A 16,290-nucleotide genomic window follows, 5' to 3' on the forward strand; every position below is an offset into this window, starting at 1 on the left:
CTACATAACTACGAAGTTACGTTAATCTTACCGCGCAGGTACTGCAGAGCGCATGCGTGGATTGCAGTTTGAGTTTGCGCCCACCTTGCTATTGATATTATCCCTGCTACCACTTATTGAGCACTCCCTAAGTCGATCAAAACGCAACTGAAAATTCACCACACCACATCGCGAGCAACTGGTGTCCTGCTAGACAATATGTATGGGGATTTAAACTAAGGGAGTAATTAATATTGGCTGGATTCGGGATCTCTAATGTGCTATCGTGCTATTGTTATACTGCTTCTACTTTTGTCTTTGAAATCGAATTTTACAGCAAGTGCTCAACATGTACCCAATACGCGCATTTCGCTCAACTCGTAAGTATCATTTCAATACTGAAATATTATTAAGTATATTAGGGAAATTCAAAAACCATACCTGAATCAATATATAATCAGCTAATCAATAATAATTAATGCTAAATTATACTTAGTTGCAATTAACATATCAATATATGCATCGATGAATTGCAGAGTACAGGGTTGGGGAGTTAAGCTTGGAACTGAATTATATCATTTTGGAGAGTTTATTACGCGAAAGAAGGAGGTTGAGGACGTAAGTGTCAATTTATTATAATATATCATCTTTTTATATTACTGGCGATTTCATATAGCATTTTCTAGAATGAGACAACAAAATTTGTGCCTTCACTTTGGACTTCATGACTGATTGATATCTATCAGTCATTATTTTTATGTAATACTAGCTTTTGCCTTCGGCGTCGCACGCGCTGAATACGGAGTAGTACTATAGATGTTATTATACATATAAACCTTCCTCTTGAATCAATCTATCTATAAAAAAAAAAAAAACTTATTTGTAGTCTGATTTTAAAAAAATTTATTGTAGTGATTTATATAGTCAAAATATTATATGTTCATTAGGCGTCTTTTATCGCTTAGTTATGTAAGTAGGAGTCCCATATTCAAATCTAAAAAAAACCTACAGTTAAGTATTATCTTGAATTTAACTTGCTATACACCAACATAACGATGTGTTCAAGTAAGCAATTATTAATGCAAACATGTAGGTAGATTAGAAATTATTGGCTATTACGAAACTATTTTTATATTAATTTCTCTATAGGTACATAGGAACATAGCTATTTCACTTACAACATATTTTTTAATTTTGTTACGTAATAATAAAGCGTCTTACTTCATGTAAATTCCATTATTTGATTTCGTCTTACTTTACGTGGTATTTGTACCAATATAATGAAATTTGTTTGTATACACCAGAGTTGGAAGTCAGCCCAGATAGAGTCCCGGGATGGCGAAAAGTTGGTGCAGAGTATGGCGGACGATATAAGGGCTATGATGGAATTGAAAATCAGCGCAGTGAAAAGAATCGTGGAAGCCGCTGAAAATATGGCTTTCGATAAACAAAACGAACCGGTACCTGAAGATTTTCAATTCTATAATAGCAAGGAGATGGAAGACCTATATGATGACTCCATTACTACTACACCGGAGCCCGATTTTAACATGGAGAATTGGATCGTCCGCCCGCCATCGAAGAATGCACACCTACAACAAAATGCACATTTTTCCAACATACCAGTGAATACAAATTTGAGCAGCGTTCATGTGCCAACTAATGTTTATGCTTGGGGTATGTGGTGTTTACAGGAAAATTTAATATAATGATAATTTGAATATTTTGCTTACTATTTTCATTTATAATTAAACTGATTTTGATCATCGTGGTTTCAGCTCCGGAGGTAATAAAAGGAATTCATTGGTCTGAAGGGTTGGATACACATTTCATAAATAATTATCAAAGTGATCCTACGCTTTCATGGCAATATTTCGGCAGTTCCACTGGTTTCATGAGGCATTATCCAGGTATCAACAGAATTTCAACCTTATATTTATTTTGTTTGAGCTGGAACTGAAATACATTTTATTGTTATATAGCAATGAAATGGCGAGCAGACCCAGTTGATATATACGACTGCCGCACAAGAGCTTGGTACATGGAAGCTGCAGCAAGTCCGAAAGATGTAATCGTATTAGTCGACCGGAGCGGTTCTATGACTGGTCAAAGGCGAGACATAGCTAAGCACGTGGTCACTAATATACTTGATACTCTCGGAAACAATGATTTTGTTAACGTTATGACCTTCGCCGATACTGTTGAGGAAATTGTACCTTGCTTTGAGGACTCCTTGGTTCAAGTAAGAGAGAAAATTCACACATTCGTATGTTTTGCCTAAAATGATCATTATATTAATTCTTTAAAATACAGGCGACATTAGGAAATATTCGGGAGCTAAAATTGGCATTGGAAAATTTCGAGACCATGGAAATAGCTAACTTTTCAGCAGCACTAACCAGAGCATTTGATCTCCTCGAAATATATAGAAACAATAGTGGTGGCGCTAATTGCAATCAGGTAATATTAATACAGAATAAACAAATTGCTTAGAAATGTTTTAAAAATAGTTTAATAACTTGGTTCTGTCCTTTCACGTTTAGGCAATTATGTTAGTAACGGATGGAGTCCCATATAATTACAAAGAGCTATTCGAGAAGTACAACTGGAAGTACGACACCCCGGTGAGGGTGTTCACGTACCTGATAGGTCGCGAGGTAAAGGTAGTACCACTCCAGGTATTACTGTGTTGTAGTCATTGTGCGACCTGCATAATGCCTTCCTTTCTGTCTTCTACCAGTACTCCTTGAATGTGGTACTTACTGTCTATTTAGAACGTACTATAAGCCAAATCTTACATACCTCTTGTCGTCTGCATGGCTCATCGTATTCTGTTATCCAACTTCCATACTTTCATAATGCTTTTGCTTTTAGATTAGTTTATGCTTGATTGTGATAGTCTGTGAATGTCTGTGATGTAATTGTATTCGTTTTTTATGTTCCTCTTAATATACTTTCTTTTCTCACACAAACTTTAGAACAGATTTATTTTATACGCAAATCAATAGTTAGTACTTAATCATTACATCTATTTATTTCTTTTCATAGTTTACTAGCGAATTAAATAAACTGCGTAGGTACATGGAATACGTTAAATTTAGAAGCGAACATTTTTATTTTAAAGCAACATCATTCATACCTATATAGCCAAACCAAGCACAGTGACACATTTAGATGAAACATGACGCTTCATAGAGCATAACATATATCACGTACACACAATGCACTCTAATCCAAACATTCTATAGGCGGTATACAATAATGTATTGAGGTTATCAGGTGGCAGATGTGAGGGAGGTAAAGTGGATGGCCTGCGCAAACAGGGGCTACTATGTGCACCTCAGTACTTTGGCTGAGGTGCGGGAACGAGTGCTAGAACATGTGAACGTGCTAGCTCGACCACTTGTGCTGCAACGAGAAAAACACCCCGTCGTATGGACCCCTGTTTATGCAAATGTTACGGTACGTTTATCATGAGAATCTTGCTCACAATACCTGTATAGGACATTCTGTCATGTGATTATGTGACATCTTAATCCTTCTTTAGGATCCAAAAGTAGCTGATTACTTATGGGAGCAGAGAGAACGAGCGGAGCAGAAGGAACGCTTCATGAGTCAACGGCGAGATAAAGTTCTCTTTAATTCAGAGAAAGAACAAAATCGACGCTGGAAAATCACTCAGGTTAATAAATAGCATTTAATGTTATATAATGGAAATAAAACTTGTAATACACAGTGACGTTGATTTTAGATGAAACAAGGTCAATATAGTGAGCTTGGTAATTCTCAATATCAGCTTATGACGTCAGTGTCCATGCCTGTTTACGATCTTCGACATAACGAGGTAAGGTTTCGTTTTTAATACTATTTGTACATACAAATGAATTTTTAAACATTCCCTCTTAATAAAAAATACGCATTTACGAAAGAGAAATAACGGTAGAAGAATAAACGGAAGCGATTGTTCGAAATATTTCTGAACTGCAACTGTACAACTATAAGTTTTTTCTCTTTCTAAATGACGATGATCCCAAATTAACATATTTTCCAAATTCAAAATTTATATTGTGCATGTCAAAAACAAACGTTTATTTCGGACGATTTTTACAGATTGGCTTTTACGTTACCTCATTGTTGGGCGTAAGCTGTATCTCCTTATTGCTGTATTTCGTGTTAAGCCATTCATTATGTATATTAACCTAATACATTGCCTTTTAATAGTAATCAATTTTCTTTGATGGTTTCCCCTCAGAACATCACAGAGAATGTACTGATAAATGAAGCTTACTGGGTATCAGTTACAAAAGAGGTACTACACTTAGAAAATTTTGATGATTTTAATGTAAAGTTTTTGCAAGATACATGAGAGTTTTTATGATTTAGTTTTTGGATTTCAGTAACGGTAAAGTCTTATTTGGCCCCGTTAGCGATGCATCTGTCCTCGATAGATGACGGCCATCGCAGTCGCTCGCCGACTGCAAAATGTGTTGTTCAACCCTCTTGGCTTATTGTAGTGTAGTTTCTACTAGTTGTAGGCGTAGACCATTAGGGTGCTATGAATCAATTTTCAATACTTATTACCGAGTGAATTGTTTCTGTGCAAGAATTATGATCTGTATTACGCACACTATCTAACAGATAAAGTACTATTGCCTGAATTTAGCGATGTCTTCGTAGAGACATCTTAAATGACTTGTATTATCAGAAGTAAATGTAAATATTTTTCACTAAGAATTTCGTTCAGCCCGACTTTTGAGACGTATGGGGCTTTTATTTATTGAAGTAATGTTATTTTTAAGAATGACAGAATTTTTTAATATGTTAACAATTTTTAGTGTACATATAAGTTATCTCATTGATAGATGGGATATTTTTGATTTCTAGAGTGTTTGTTATAATGCATTTACCTACATGTTATTATATTTTATTGCATTCGTACGTCCACAACCAATCGCAGTCTGTAGAGGAAAACGGCCAGAAAGAGGTAGGCCCTCGCTCTCTTAGATTTGATTGAAAGGTGAAGAGTGGCAGGACAGCCTGGAAGGATTTCTGTGATTAATTATTTAGCATTTTAACTAACTAAGAAATTAATAAAATAATTGTTTCAAATCGATATTCACAGGAGCCACAAATCAAGCAGTGCTCCAAGACAGTACTCAAAAACATTTTGAAAGCATTACCAATATTAACTAAATTCTAACAGCATCTTACTGGACTATGTGAAAGGTTACTCATATAGAAAAAAATAGTTTTTAGATCGAGTTGTAGCTAAACACACTGAAATGTGGTATTATGAATTTTTTTATGTAGTTCTTGCTAGAAAGTTTTATAATTATACATATATATTAATAACATAATCAATTAGATGGTTAAAACTCATGTATTATGTAGAATTTTATTAAATCATGTTTTATACTAACGGGGCGTAGATATTAGCCAGATTACTTGCTAGAATTGATGAATTTATTAATTAGAAGTATTTATATTATTAACAATAGTAATAAGAATACTGTAATTTTAAAACTATATACTTACAAGCAATAATTATAATGGTTGCCTATGAGAAGGCCATGTTTTATCCTATTTATTAACTTTGTATTTTTTATTTTCTAGATATTATAGATTCAACGTTAAAATACCTATTGATTAAAGTAATGATGTCCATTTAATTATTTGATTTACAATATTTGTTTGTATGATATATTATACTGTAGTCTAAGATTAAACATTTAAAGAATTTGCTTCGCACTAACGTTGAGCGTGGTTCCAGATGCGAATTGCTAGACTGCTAGGAGTGGCAGGGACAGACGTACCATTGTCCGAGATACAGGCTCTTATGACACCATATAAGGTATGCGTTATTTATAATGTGGTTTCAAGTAATCGTAATGAGTTGTCTATTTAAACTAAATGCGTTTTTACACCACATTATTTACTTACTGTGCCGGACTTGTCCAAAAATTTCCCTTTTTTTTAGTTAACTACCAAGTCAAGCTTTGCAAACTTCTGCTTTTATCTGGATATAATATATATGGGAATTGATATGATTTTCAACCGACTTTAAAAAAGGAGGAGTTGATCAATTGTTGTTGAGTTGGACTGTATTTTTTTTATTGGTACCTCATAGGTTTTTACTGGTGAACCGTTTTTTGTGATTCTTTTTTCATTTGAAAGTTGGTGCCTCCCATGTAGTCCCATTTTAATTTAATCTAGTTCTGACCATAAGACGATTTAATTTCTTGTTAAAAGTGATTATCTATTTTATACTCGTTTTTCAGATTGGAGTAAACGGTTATGCTTTTATGGTCACCAACAACGGTTATATTTTGATACATCCAGATTTGAGACCTGTGGTAAGTCATGCCTATAAATTAATATTTTAGAGTTAAATACAATAGCCAAGTTTATAGATTTAATATAACTGCAATTAAAAGAAATGGAGCTGAGATGTTTATTTTCCCAACAGTTTCAACAAATTCTAAAGCCAAGCTACAACAGTGTGGACATGATCGAAGTTGAATTGTTTGATGATGATAGGAGCCCTCGAAACTTTAGCAAAGAATTAACTGCCGTAAGTTCTTAGATAATGGTTATATCTTTCGTTGTTTTATCGATTACATATTTAACAACTTGGTTCGATTATAGTTGCGGCAAGAAATAATCGATCAGAAAACGGGCAATAAAATAATGAGTGTAAAATACCATATGGATGACATGGTAAGTGTATTTTATAACGCCAGAACTTCTCTTTTTTTCGATGAGGAATTTAAAGGAAAATTTAAAAATACAAGTGATGTCAACCAAGATTTCATTCTATATTTACCGGTTAGACATAGGCGCCGATGACATAAAATCAATACATTAGAAAAATAAACTATTCATCTTCATGAACCATACTTTTTTCTTCTCATTAAACCGATTTAAATTGCACATCACATGATCTCACCATAAATGTTCTATGTCTTAAAATATAACCTCTTTGTGCCATGAATCATTTTAGAAAAGAGTATCCCGCGGTAAGAAGCACTACTTCTGGACCGGCATCAGTGACTCCCCGTTCACTCTGGTGGTCACTATACCGGAGAACTATGGCCGACATCGTATAACTCCACCGCCCACTGACGACATTCATCGATTGTCACTAACCTCTTCTAAGAATATATCTGCAAAACAATATCTGTCGGATAAATGGAGTGTGCATCCTGACTGGTGAGTTATTAACAAGGATTACACCATCTATTTTCTAAGCTACTATCCGAAGAGAACTTATCCAAATATCACTAAAAATCCTTATTAACTTCCCCGTTGATTTAGACATCTGCGGTAACTTACCGTAAATTATTAAAACTCGTCACCCTAATAGATTTTTGGAAGGGGACAACATCATTATCAAATTAGCCTATAGCTTCTACATTCCAAATCGTATTTCTCTCTCAAAAGTCTAAATCGTGCTATTTACAACTCGTATTAAATTTTCTTCATTACATTTTACTCACACAATTTAAGAAAGGCAGAAAACACAACTTTTATACGTTTAGAAATGAAAGACTATTTAATGGGGAACCTTCTCCCTGTGACCACGCTAGCTGGTAGTCTTTAATTTCTAAACTTTCCTAGAATTTTCAATTTACGACACGTATTCCACAGGCTGTACTGTCGTCATTATGAGCGTACATTTTCGTCGCCCGAAGAAGAATTGCTATACTTCTTGGAGCGCGTGGCCAAGCCTGGCTGGCGGTGGCCGGCCAAGCCCCGCCCGCCAGAACACCACAAAAATAAACCCGGCCATGACAGGCACAATGGTAGTAATATTAGATACAAGCATTCCTACACTCTCACAATTAATTATGCAAAACCTGTATTCGCATGAAGGACACGTTAACGTTTAAGCCCTGCAATTATTATGTCGAAATTAAAACGACTATAAATTATAATATATTATGATGCATGCATGACGTGTTTTATTGTAAAAATTTTACACATTTTTAAAAATTGTACTAGAAGGTTTTTATTTATAAATTTTTATTTCTTTTTTTCTTCTGAGAACCCCGATCCTTACAGATATCCTCTAAATTCCCTTAGACCATAACTTAGTACTTTTTTTCACTATTTCATATTCTAGTAAATTCAAATGTAATAATAATTGTACACCTAAAAATTTAAGTGTTTCTGGGAACCAACGGTAAGTTTTGAATAGTTTTTATTAACTTATATGTGTGTACAGACCATCTTTGTATTTTGTATCAATAAGTATATACTAATACGTGTCCATTGTGTATTTAATACGTTAGAAACGCTGCATTGCTTCATAATTTTTTTGACGGATACTTTCACATTATAGGCTCTGTAGATGGCGAAAGGAACAAAGCTGCTCAAAGGAATGAATATTATTGTAAGTTCGTGATTCTAGTAAAAACGTAGACTTACCAACAGACAGACATAGATAGCTACCTACCTATTTTATAGATTTACCATTTTAGACGTATATTTGTAACCAAGTATACGCTTATTGCTATGTAACCGCATGTAAATGGTGAATGATTTAATAAAAAAATCAAACAAACAATGCTATCACGTGCCATCACTCAAAATTGTTATAAACGATTCAAAAGCTTCACATGAAAATTGCTTAAAGTAATCAATTCATTAATACATACATTACTGGTTGTGTTTTAAAAACCTTCGTGATTCTCATACTATTGTCTTACATAGGCGACCATGGATTAATGCAAGCTCTGGTGTACGACGCGCGAAATACAGCCTGGTTCAATAAAAGCATAGCAGAATCAGCATCGGATGAGAAAGCGTGAGTATCCTATTTTATAGTTTTATTGATATACCAGTCCCGATTCAATACATTTGTTCCTCCTTAGTACAAATTCGGGCGACTACAATAATTCACATATACGCAAGTGTTTCATAATAATACGATTTAGTACCTTTTAAGCGGTAGAGCTTTGTTATATCATTATCGCAAATTTTCAAATGATCGTTTTCGGTTTTTATTTACACGAAGTTAACATAAAAACAACTTCTGTGTTCTGTACTTACGTCTATTTGTATTTGGCATAGGCTTCCTACAATTTATATTATTTTAAGAAGGTATATAGTTTAAATCTTGTTTTATCTTGTGTAATCAATTTGCTCCAAAGGTGTAAATTATTGTAGACGACTACATTGTATAATGTACTCTATGTCCATGCACAAATAACTTATTTTGCACATACATTTTGTTATTCCGCCTGGATAGCCCATTGACAAAAGTGATTGGATTGTTGCCGAGGTAAAGTATAGCCCTACTCCAATTTGCATGATGTGTACCTCTGTATGTACGGCTTTTGAATGGACATTCTATTCTCTTATAAAATTAAGAAAGATACATTACTATATATATACACACATATATATAAAATAAATTTCAAAGATAATTTTTAAAATATTCTAAACAATTTGACCTTTTTTAATTGCTATATCGGAAACATACATTCTTCGTTTACGAACACGTGGGTTTTCGTGTATCTAAATACCTACAAAAATATTTTCTAGGTAGACTACTTTTGCATTCTGAATGCTGTGACAAAATTCTTTGTTATTTTCTCTCGTAAAAACTTTTAAACTGTAAATATCTGAGACAATATTAGTGCCAGCAAAATCTTGAAATACTTCAAGTAGGTATCTTCTTTCCGTCTGTCATTAAGTTGCAGTTATGCCTCCAATTTTTTTTCAATCATTACGAATACACGATAGTATGTGTTTTAATTGTATGCTGCCAAGGAGGTGTAAGTAAAAGGTGTTGTGTTTCCTTGCTTGCTTTGGATTTCTTGTCGTTAAAAATTTTACAGGAAGACAAAGTTTTAGGAGGTACTACAATAAGCATATATATACCTTTTGATAGGTGCGATTAAACTTCAATTTGTGTATTAGTAGAAGGTTTATGTCTGCTATTATACCGTGTTAAGCATAGGTTTATAAGACTTTTATTTTTGACAATTCTCTTCGGTTGAAACTTACTACCCTTTTTAAGACTACAGTCAGATTGTTGCTGGAAACGTGAAGATTGTTTATAAGCACAATGAGCTAACTTTTTCCCATTCTGGTCGAAAAAAAAAAGTATTGTTAACCAAATTAAAATCAAACATTTTGTTCATAGGGCTGAATTCATTCAACGTTTCGGCTACATCGTTGCTTTTCTGGCAACACACAGCGGATTGACAAGATGGCAAACTCACCCCCCAAAAGAACATGATGAAAAGTAAGTAAAAACCTTTGCGTTTGGTAATTACAAGTGGAAAATAAACATATCCTCTGAATTATATTTCATTATACCAATAATAGAAATTACTTTGGAATTTTACTTATCTATTAGGCAAATAGAGTTCTCTATGAATAAAAGCAGTGGTGGCTCAGTGGTGAGGTCGGCGGATAAAATCGATAAGAATCGAGACCAGGCTAGCGTGTAGGAAATAAATTAATTTTTAAAATAATCTGCGCATGTGGATAATATCACCACTGCTCAAAACGGTGACATCTGCCAACCCGTACGCGGTCAGCGTTTTGGATTATGTCCCCTCACAGAAGGCCTGTTTCCCTGTACTTGGAACATATATGAGATGATGATGATGATGATGATGAATAATTCAATAATGCATTTTAAATTCAATTAAATTTTAATCTATCCAATCCAGGGTGGAATTTGGAAAACAGTGGCCCCACGCAATCGACGAAGTCTGGTACCGCAGAGCAGTAGAGCAACACTACATCGACCCACTTAGCTACGTCTATAGCGTTGAAATGAACACGGAAAAATTCCCCCTTAACGTCAGCCTGGCGATGGTGACGGCTTCGCATGCAGTGTTCCACACTGACGGACATAGGAAGGCACCAGCGGCGGTTGTTGGCTTTCAGTTCAAACATGAACGATTGACTGAATGGTTTACAAATATCACATCTTCTGTAAGTTGAATTATGATTTTATGTATGTACCCAATTTGACCCATCTTTATCCTATCCGACGATCTTCTATTGGTTTGAAAGTGGAACGCAGAAAAAGTATTGACCATTCATACAGACATTCAAAATTGAAGCTCTTTTATGGATTGGATCATATCATATTATGTGATTACTTTTCTGTTTATTTAATTAAAAATAATTTCCAGTGTGAACATACCAAAGAATGTGTCACGTGTGCTTCAGACGACTGGGATTGTTACTTAGTCGACAGCAACGGCTGGATCGTTGTCAGCAAAGATGAAACACAGACCGGACAATTCTTTGGAAAGGTATAACCGCTTGCACCTAAAGTTTTCTCTCCTCTCCATTAGAAGATATATATTTTAAAGATCGAATATTGATACACAGATTCGACCAGATATTATGTTGAGACTGGTGGAGGACGAAGTGTTTAGGACGGTTCATGTAATTGATTACCAGGCGGTCTGCTTCAGGGAGAAGAAAATCACCAATCCAGCTTCTACGATACGAACGGTTTGTAATAATTACGTAATATAGCAGATGCGGCAGATAATATTAATGTCGATATTTCAGAAAACAAAAAAGCATGATTTCTAAATGTCTATATGTCTTCTACTAGTTTATTGTCTAAACATAACCTCACAACGAATTTTCAGCCAATACAAAACCTGCGTCTCATTATGTCCTGGTTCGTCACAACGTCAATCTGGTTGTATAACTCAATTTCATTGAGTGTCGCGCAATCGAGTTATTCCTTCGATGATGGTAAGATCGTTTAATTTATTCAAATAAATGTTACATGTCGTTTTGCCTAACAAGCGTAGCTAGAAGATTGTTTGGTTCAGGTTAGATTCCTGGACGGTAAATTCTGGTTTTTGAACTGATACTACAAGACTATGAGTAAATGTTAGCTACTTAGATTACAGGATGATCAATATCGGCGTAAAACGTAAAATAAAGTAATATTTATTATACCTATTGCACAGGAAGAAAAGAGACAAGAAGGCTGCCTGTTTATTTTTAATAATGTGTAGATTATACTTGTAAAATAAGCAACTTCATTGCATAGTTAACCTTATATGTTAGCCATTAAGACGTTCTTAGCAATGAAAACAAATGTTTGCATCCTTCTAGCTACACTTAATGATTGTTAGATAACAGCAATCTGTTATTCTTGCGCGTTGTGAGCATGATCTGTTAATTGTATAACAACGAGCACTGCAAAATGAAAATCCTATTCGAGCTAAGCTATAAATATATACATTGGATGCAGAAAAATAAGTTTTAATTATAAAAAAGCTATCAATGTTCCTTAAATTTCCACTGCTTAAAATGCTATCGATGTTGAAATTAATGTTTGCTTCTAAGGGATTTATTAGGGATTTTTCAATAAGTAAACTGCACTATTCTGACACAAACTTCTGACCTTTCCACTTCTGGGCGCATGTGAGTGCTCGAAATGTTTTCCAAATGGAACTAGTTTAAATTTAGAATTTGAAATTGTGGATATGGAGTCTGATTGGTCGTAGATGAAAGTTGAACGTTAGTAGTAACGACTCCATCTTGTTTTCAGAGTTTGTTACATCCACTGGTGAGTTTAGTACGAGCACCGTAGTGTCTTCTCAAGGCAAAATTGGATGCTTGATTATCATCTTGTATTATGACCTTTTGTAGATTATATTTCGGAATGTGCATGATTCGTAGATTCGAGTTACCTCCAAGTGATTAATCATTGATTCGATTCACACATGAACGAAATGTGAGGATTTTGGAAGGACTGTAGTAGTGTTACGAGTGAAAGTCGTCTCTGCATGTTAAATTATTCACTCCTACATAATGGTCGTAAAATAAATTTTCAAAGCTTCCTCTCCATAAAAATAAAGTTTATGAAAGCTTGAGCCTACGATTTATTTCATTCCTCCATTACTATTGACATTGTAATATATAACGGTACATTTTATTAGCATGTTGCCAGTTGATTGCTGTTTAAATTTTTTCCAAAATACTTTCCTCTTTTTTGGATCTTTTTAACCTTTATATCATTCCTTTGATTCATTGTGGTTCGACGATAAATCCATTCATTTCTCCATTCTTTGCACAATTTGAAAACTTTCGTTACAATATTTTTTATTACGCAGTGGCATATCAAAACTACGAGAATGACGAAGACACAGACGATCCGTCGATGCCAAAGCCGCCAACGCGAATCCACGAAAGGGATTTTGAAAAACTAGTCCTCATTAATAGAACCCGGCCTACGCCTTGTGACCGAGAAATGTATTTGTATCAGATGGATTATAAGAATTTGGATGCGAAACTGAACAAGCCGTTAAATGAATGTATGCGGCCATTTTATGCTCAGTTAGTCAACTATACAAACATGCTGCTGGTGGTTGTAGATGGAATGTGCGCCAAGAAAGATGTGTCGATAGCATCTATAGATCCTACAGAGGTGCAATACAATGAGTCGTTGCCTTGCTTAAAACATAAGCATCCCTTATATAGAAAGACCCCAGCATCGTGTATCCGTAATCATACAGAGGTAGGTCTGCGTAAATTATTATTTGAGCGTATTAAAGTAAGAAAAAAACCTTTTTGAAAAAACTTATTTGAGCATATTGAAGTAAAAAAATGATTGCAAATGAATAAAAATTTACCTGAGGAAAGCATCATATTGAAAAATACGTAAATTACATCTGTCACTACATACATTTATAGTAAAAATCATCAATTTATCAACCATTTTCATTTTGTATTGTTTTATTTATAGGAAAGCAACATAGACATGTGTGGTCGTGGCAGCCTAATCAATCGGAACATGTTGTGGATACCCCTTAGCATACTCATTCTCTGGATATAAGCATTTTAAATCAATGTGAAATGATAATAAATGTCATAGTTGTTTTAAATCCTATTCTACAATCAAGCTTTGTGTAATCTTAGACATGTCTTTTAACATATCAATGTTTTTGTGTGTCACTCCAAAGAGGTTTTAAATATACTCCCAAGGTGCCATCCATATGTTGGCATTCTCATATCAGTTAATATATTATTTATTATGTGTTTTAGGAAATTTATTATGTAACAGAGTAATTATTTATTCCCTAACAGTAAGAGATTATAAATGATGTTATGTCAAATTATTTATTTATTTTATAAACATATTCCGTCCTTGTGACAAATGATCACAATCTAGGATGGAATTATTACAATATTCTGCGATCAGTTGTACTTCATATCAGATTTTAATGATAAATTATTGTCTTTAATTAAGATACTTTTAAATTTTAAATAATAAATATTGTTCTGTACAAATAAAATATATTTATGAAAACAAAATAATTGTTTTATTTATTTAAAATAACATAACACTACACTAATTTAACATACTAAGCTAAAATACATATTATTATTCTATGTACAAAATCAACATTATAATAATATCAGTGTGCTTATTTGTTTGAACATACAAATCTCAGTAACTACTGGTCCAATTTTAAACAATATTAGGTACATTGTTTGATGAACACATGATCCCCAAGTGCTATAGGCTATATATGTAACATGGATTAGTCCAGGGCAGACCACTAGTTACTTTATATATTAATAAGTAGATCAACACTTTTGCAATTCATGAGGCATGAAGACACTTAAATTATGTCACAATAAAAATAATTGTATGTATACTACAAAAAACTTCAAGTAATCAATTTATATCCAAATTTTACTATATATTATATTATTAACAGGTATTTTTGCGAATTTAAATAACTTATCAAATTTTATTTATTCATTCATTAAACATTAGGTATTTTGTTTTTATTAATAAAGTCATTCACCTCAGCCATCAGCACTTCATATCGATGCTGTCTAAGAAGTGATTCCTGAAGTTGCTCCAAGTGTTCCCCGCCTTGCATAAACACTTTGAGGCTCGGTATGTTAATGCCTCCATCTCTGTGCTCCGTCACACGATCTTGAGGATAGTTGTAGGTTCTTATCTTCTCATTGCGATTGCTGGAGCCCACCTGTAAAGACATTTTACTTGTTTTAATATCTACTTTTTATTAGATTGGATTTTGAAAATTAGATCATTAAATTGTTTTTTATGAATCTGTTATATTTTTAAACACCAAAAATTATATCTTATTTAAAATATTGCCTAACATACACAAAAAATAATGCATACAGAACATAGAACCTCCTGTACGCTTACCTGAGATTTCCTTTCACTGTTAATTTTGGAGGACTGTTCATCAATTTGTTTCTGAAGCAATACAGCTCTAAGTTTTTCCATTGCAATCTCTCTATTCTTTATCTGCGATCTGCCTTGTTGACATTCAACAACAGTTCCTGTGGGAATATGAGTGATTCTCACTGCACTGTCTGTAGTATTTACATGCTGCCCTCCGGCACCACTTGCTCGCTTTGTTTCAATGGTTACATCTCGCTCAGGTATCTCCAGATCAACTTCAGTAGCTTGTGGTAATACTGCGACAGAAACTGTGCTGGTATGAATCCTACCACCTCTCTCTGTGACTGGAATTCTTTGTACTCTATGTACACCAGCTTCCATTTTCATTAGTTCTGGGGCACCAAGCCCCTTTATCAACATTGACGCTTTACGAACACCGCCAAGATCTGATTTTTCAACAGATGCTATGTCAACTTCCCATTCCTTGTATTGGGCATATGCTTCATACAAGTTGAAGAGTTCTCGAGCAAATAGCATAGCTTCTTGACCTCCGGCACCTGCCGTAACCTCTAATATCACTCCTCCGTTAGATAAATATGGCTCTAAAAGAATCGCCTGCAAATCTGTGTCTACCTCTTTAAGACGACCGAGGTATATTTGAGCTTCTTCTTTAATCATTTGCTTTATTTCTTCATCCTTTTGGTCTTTCTTGTTCAATTCTTTGAGTGATTCGATGCTGTCAAATAGAGCGATTCGTTGCTCAAGCACACTAACTACAGGTTTAATTTCTTGCATGCGTCTAGATTCTTCAGCAGTCCTTCTTGCTTTTATATGGAGTGTATCATATTCAATCATTAAATGTTTTAGATAAGTTTGCACTGCTGGATCAGTTACATTTAAAACGTTTTGAGAATAATATTTGTGGATTAATAAATACCTTTCTTTGTGATATAGGGATCGCAAGAAGGGTAATCCTGAACGTAGCATTATTTAAAAATAGAATTTCTCGTTAAAGCTTTTAATATGTAGTTTTGAAAATCAGAATAATTTACAAATTTATTATTGTCTTGTTTTGCACTTGATGAATTTTTCAAATCAACTTTTGACAATTGAGAATTGACATTTTGTAGATTTTGACATATGTGCTA

At 34.0% G+C, this 16,290-nt stretch overlaps 2 protein-coding genes across 9 annotated transcripts; one reads left to right on the top strand and one right to left on the bottom strand.

Annotated features, from left to right (window-relative positions):
- Positions 1-81: 81 nt before the first annotated feature.
- On the top strand, positions 82-14,279 carry LOC119829397 (voltage-dependent calcium channel subunit alpha-2/delta-3). 8 transcript variants are annotated; one of them, XM_038351870.1, is made up of 28 exons: positions 82-359; positions 516-597; positions 1,284-1,656; positions 1,758-1,889; positions 1,962-2,221; positions 2,293-2,439; positions 2,523-2,636; positions 3,259-3,441; positions 3,527-3,661; positions 3,731-3,823; positions 4,232-4,288; positions 4,937-4,963; positions 5,750-5,830; positions 6,258-6,332; positions 6,446-6,550; positions 6,625-6,696; positions 6,980-7,188; positions 7,627-7,781; positions 8,321-8,371; positions 8,692-8,785; positions 10,130-10,231; positions 10,665-10,932; positions 11,136-11,258; positions 11,338-11,463; positions 11,607-11,715; positions 12,524-12,541; positions 13,089-13,492; positions 13,721-14,279. In XM_038351870.1, the coding sequence occupies exons 1-28, from the start codon at positions 256-258 to the stop codon at positions 13,808-13,810; spliced, it is 3,789 nt and encodes a 1,262-aa protein (XP_038207798.1). In that variant the 5' UTR covers positions 82-255; the 3' UTR covers positions 13,811-14,279. The 8 variants fall into 8 exon arrangements, with proteins under 8 accessions (XP_038207798.1, XP_038207797.1, XP_038207799.1 ...); XM_038351869.1 differs by having other exon boundaries at positions 83-359; positions 2,523-2,642; XM_038351871.1 differs by having other exon boundaries at positions 83-359; positions 2,523-2,642; positions 8,330-8,371.
- On the bottom strand, positions 14,279-16,254 carry LOC119829398 (peptide chain release factor 1). The gene is made up of 2 exons (XM_038351878.1): positions 15,164-16,254; positions 14,279-14,975 (listed from the first exon to the last, which is right to left on the bottom strand). Exons 1-2 carry the CDS (start codon positions 16,127-16,129, stop codon positions 14,748-14,750), a joined length of 1,194 nt encoding a protein of 397 aa, XP_038207806.1. The 5' UTR covers positions 16,130-16,254; the 3' UTR covers positions 14,279-14,747.
- Between the last annotated feature and the right edge of the window lie 36 nt (positions 16,255-16,290).

This window comes from Zerene cesonia, chromosome 10 (assembly GCF_012273895.1).
Source record: "Zerene cesonia ecotype Mississippi chromosome 10, Zerene_cesonia_1.1, whole genome shotgun sequence".
Classification (NCBI taxonomy): Eukaryota; Metazoa; Arthropoda; class Insecta; order Lepidoptera; family Pieridae; genus Zerene; species Zerene cesonia.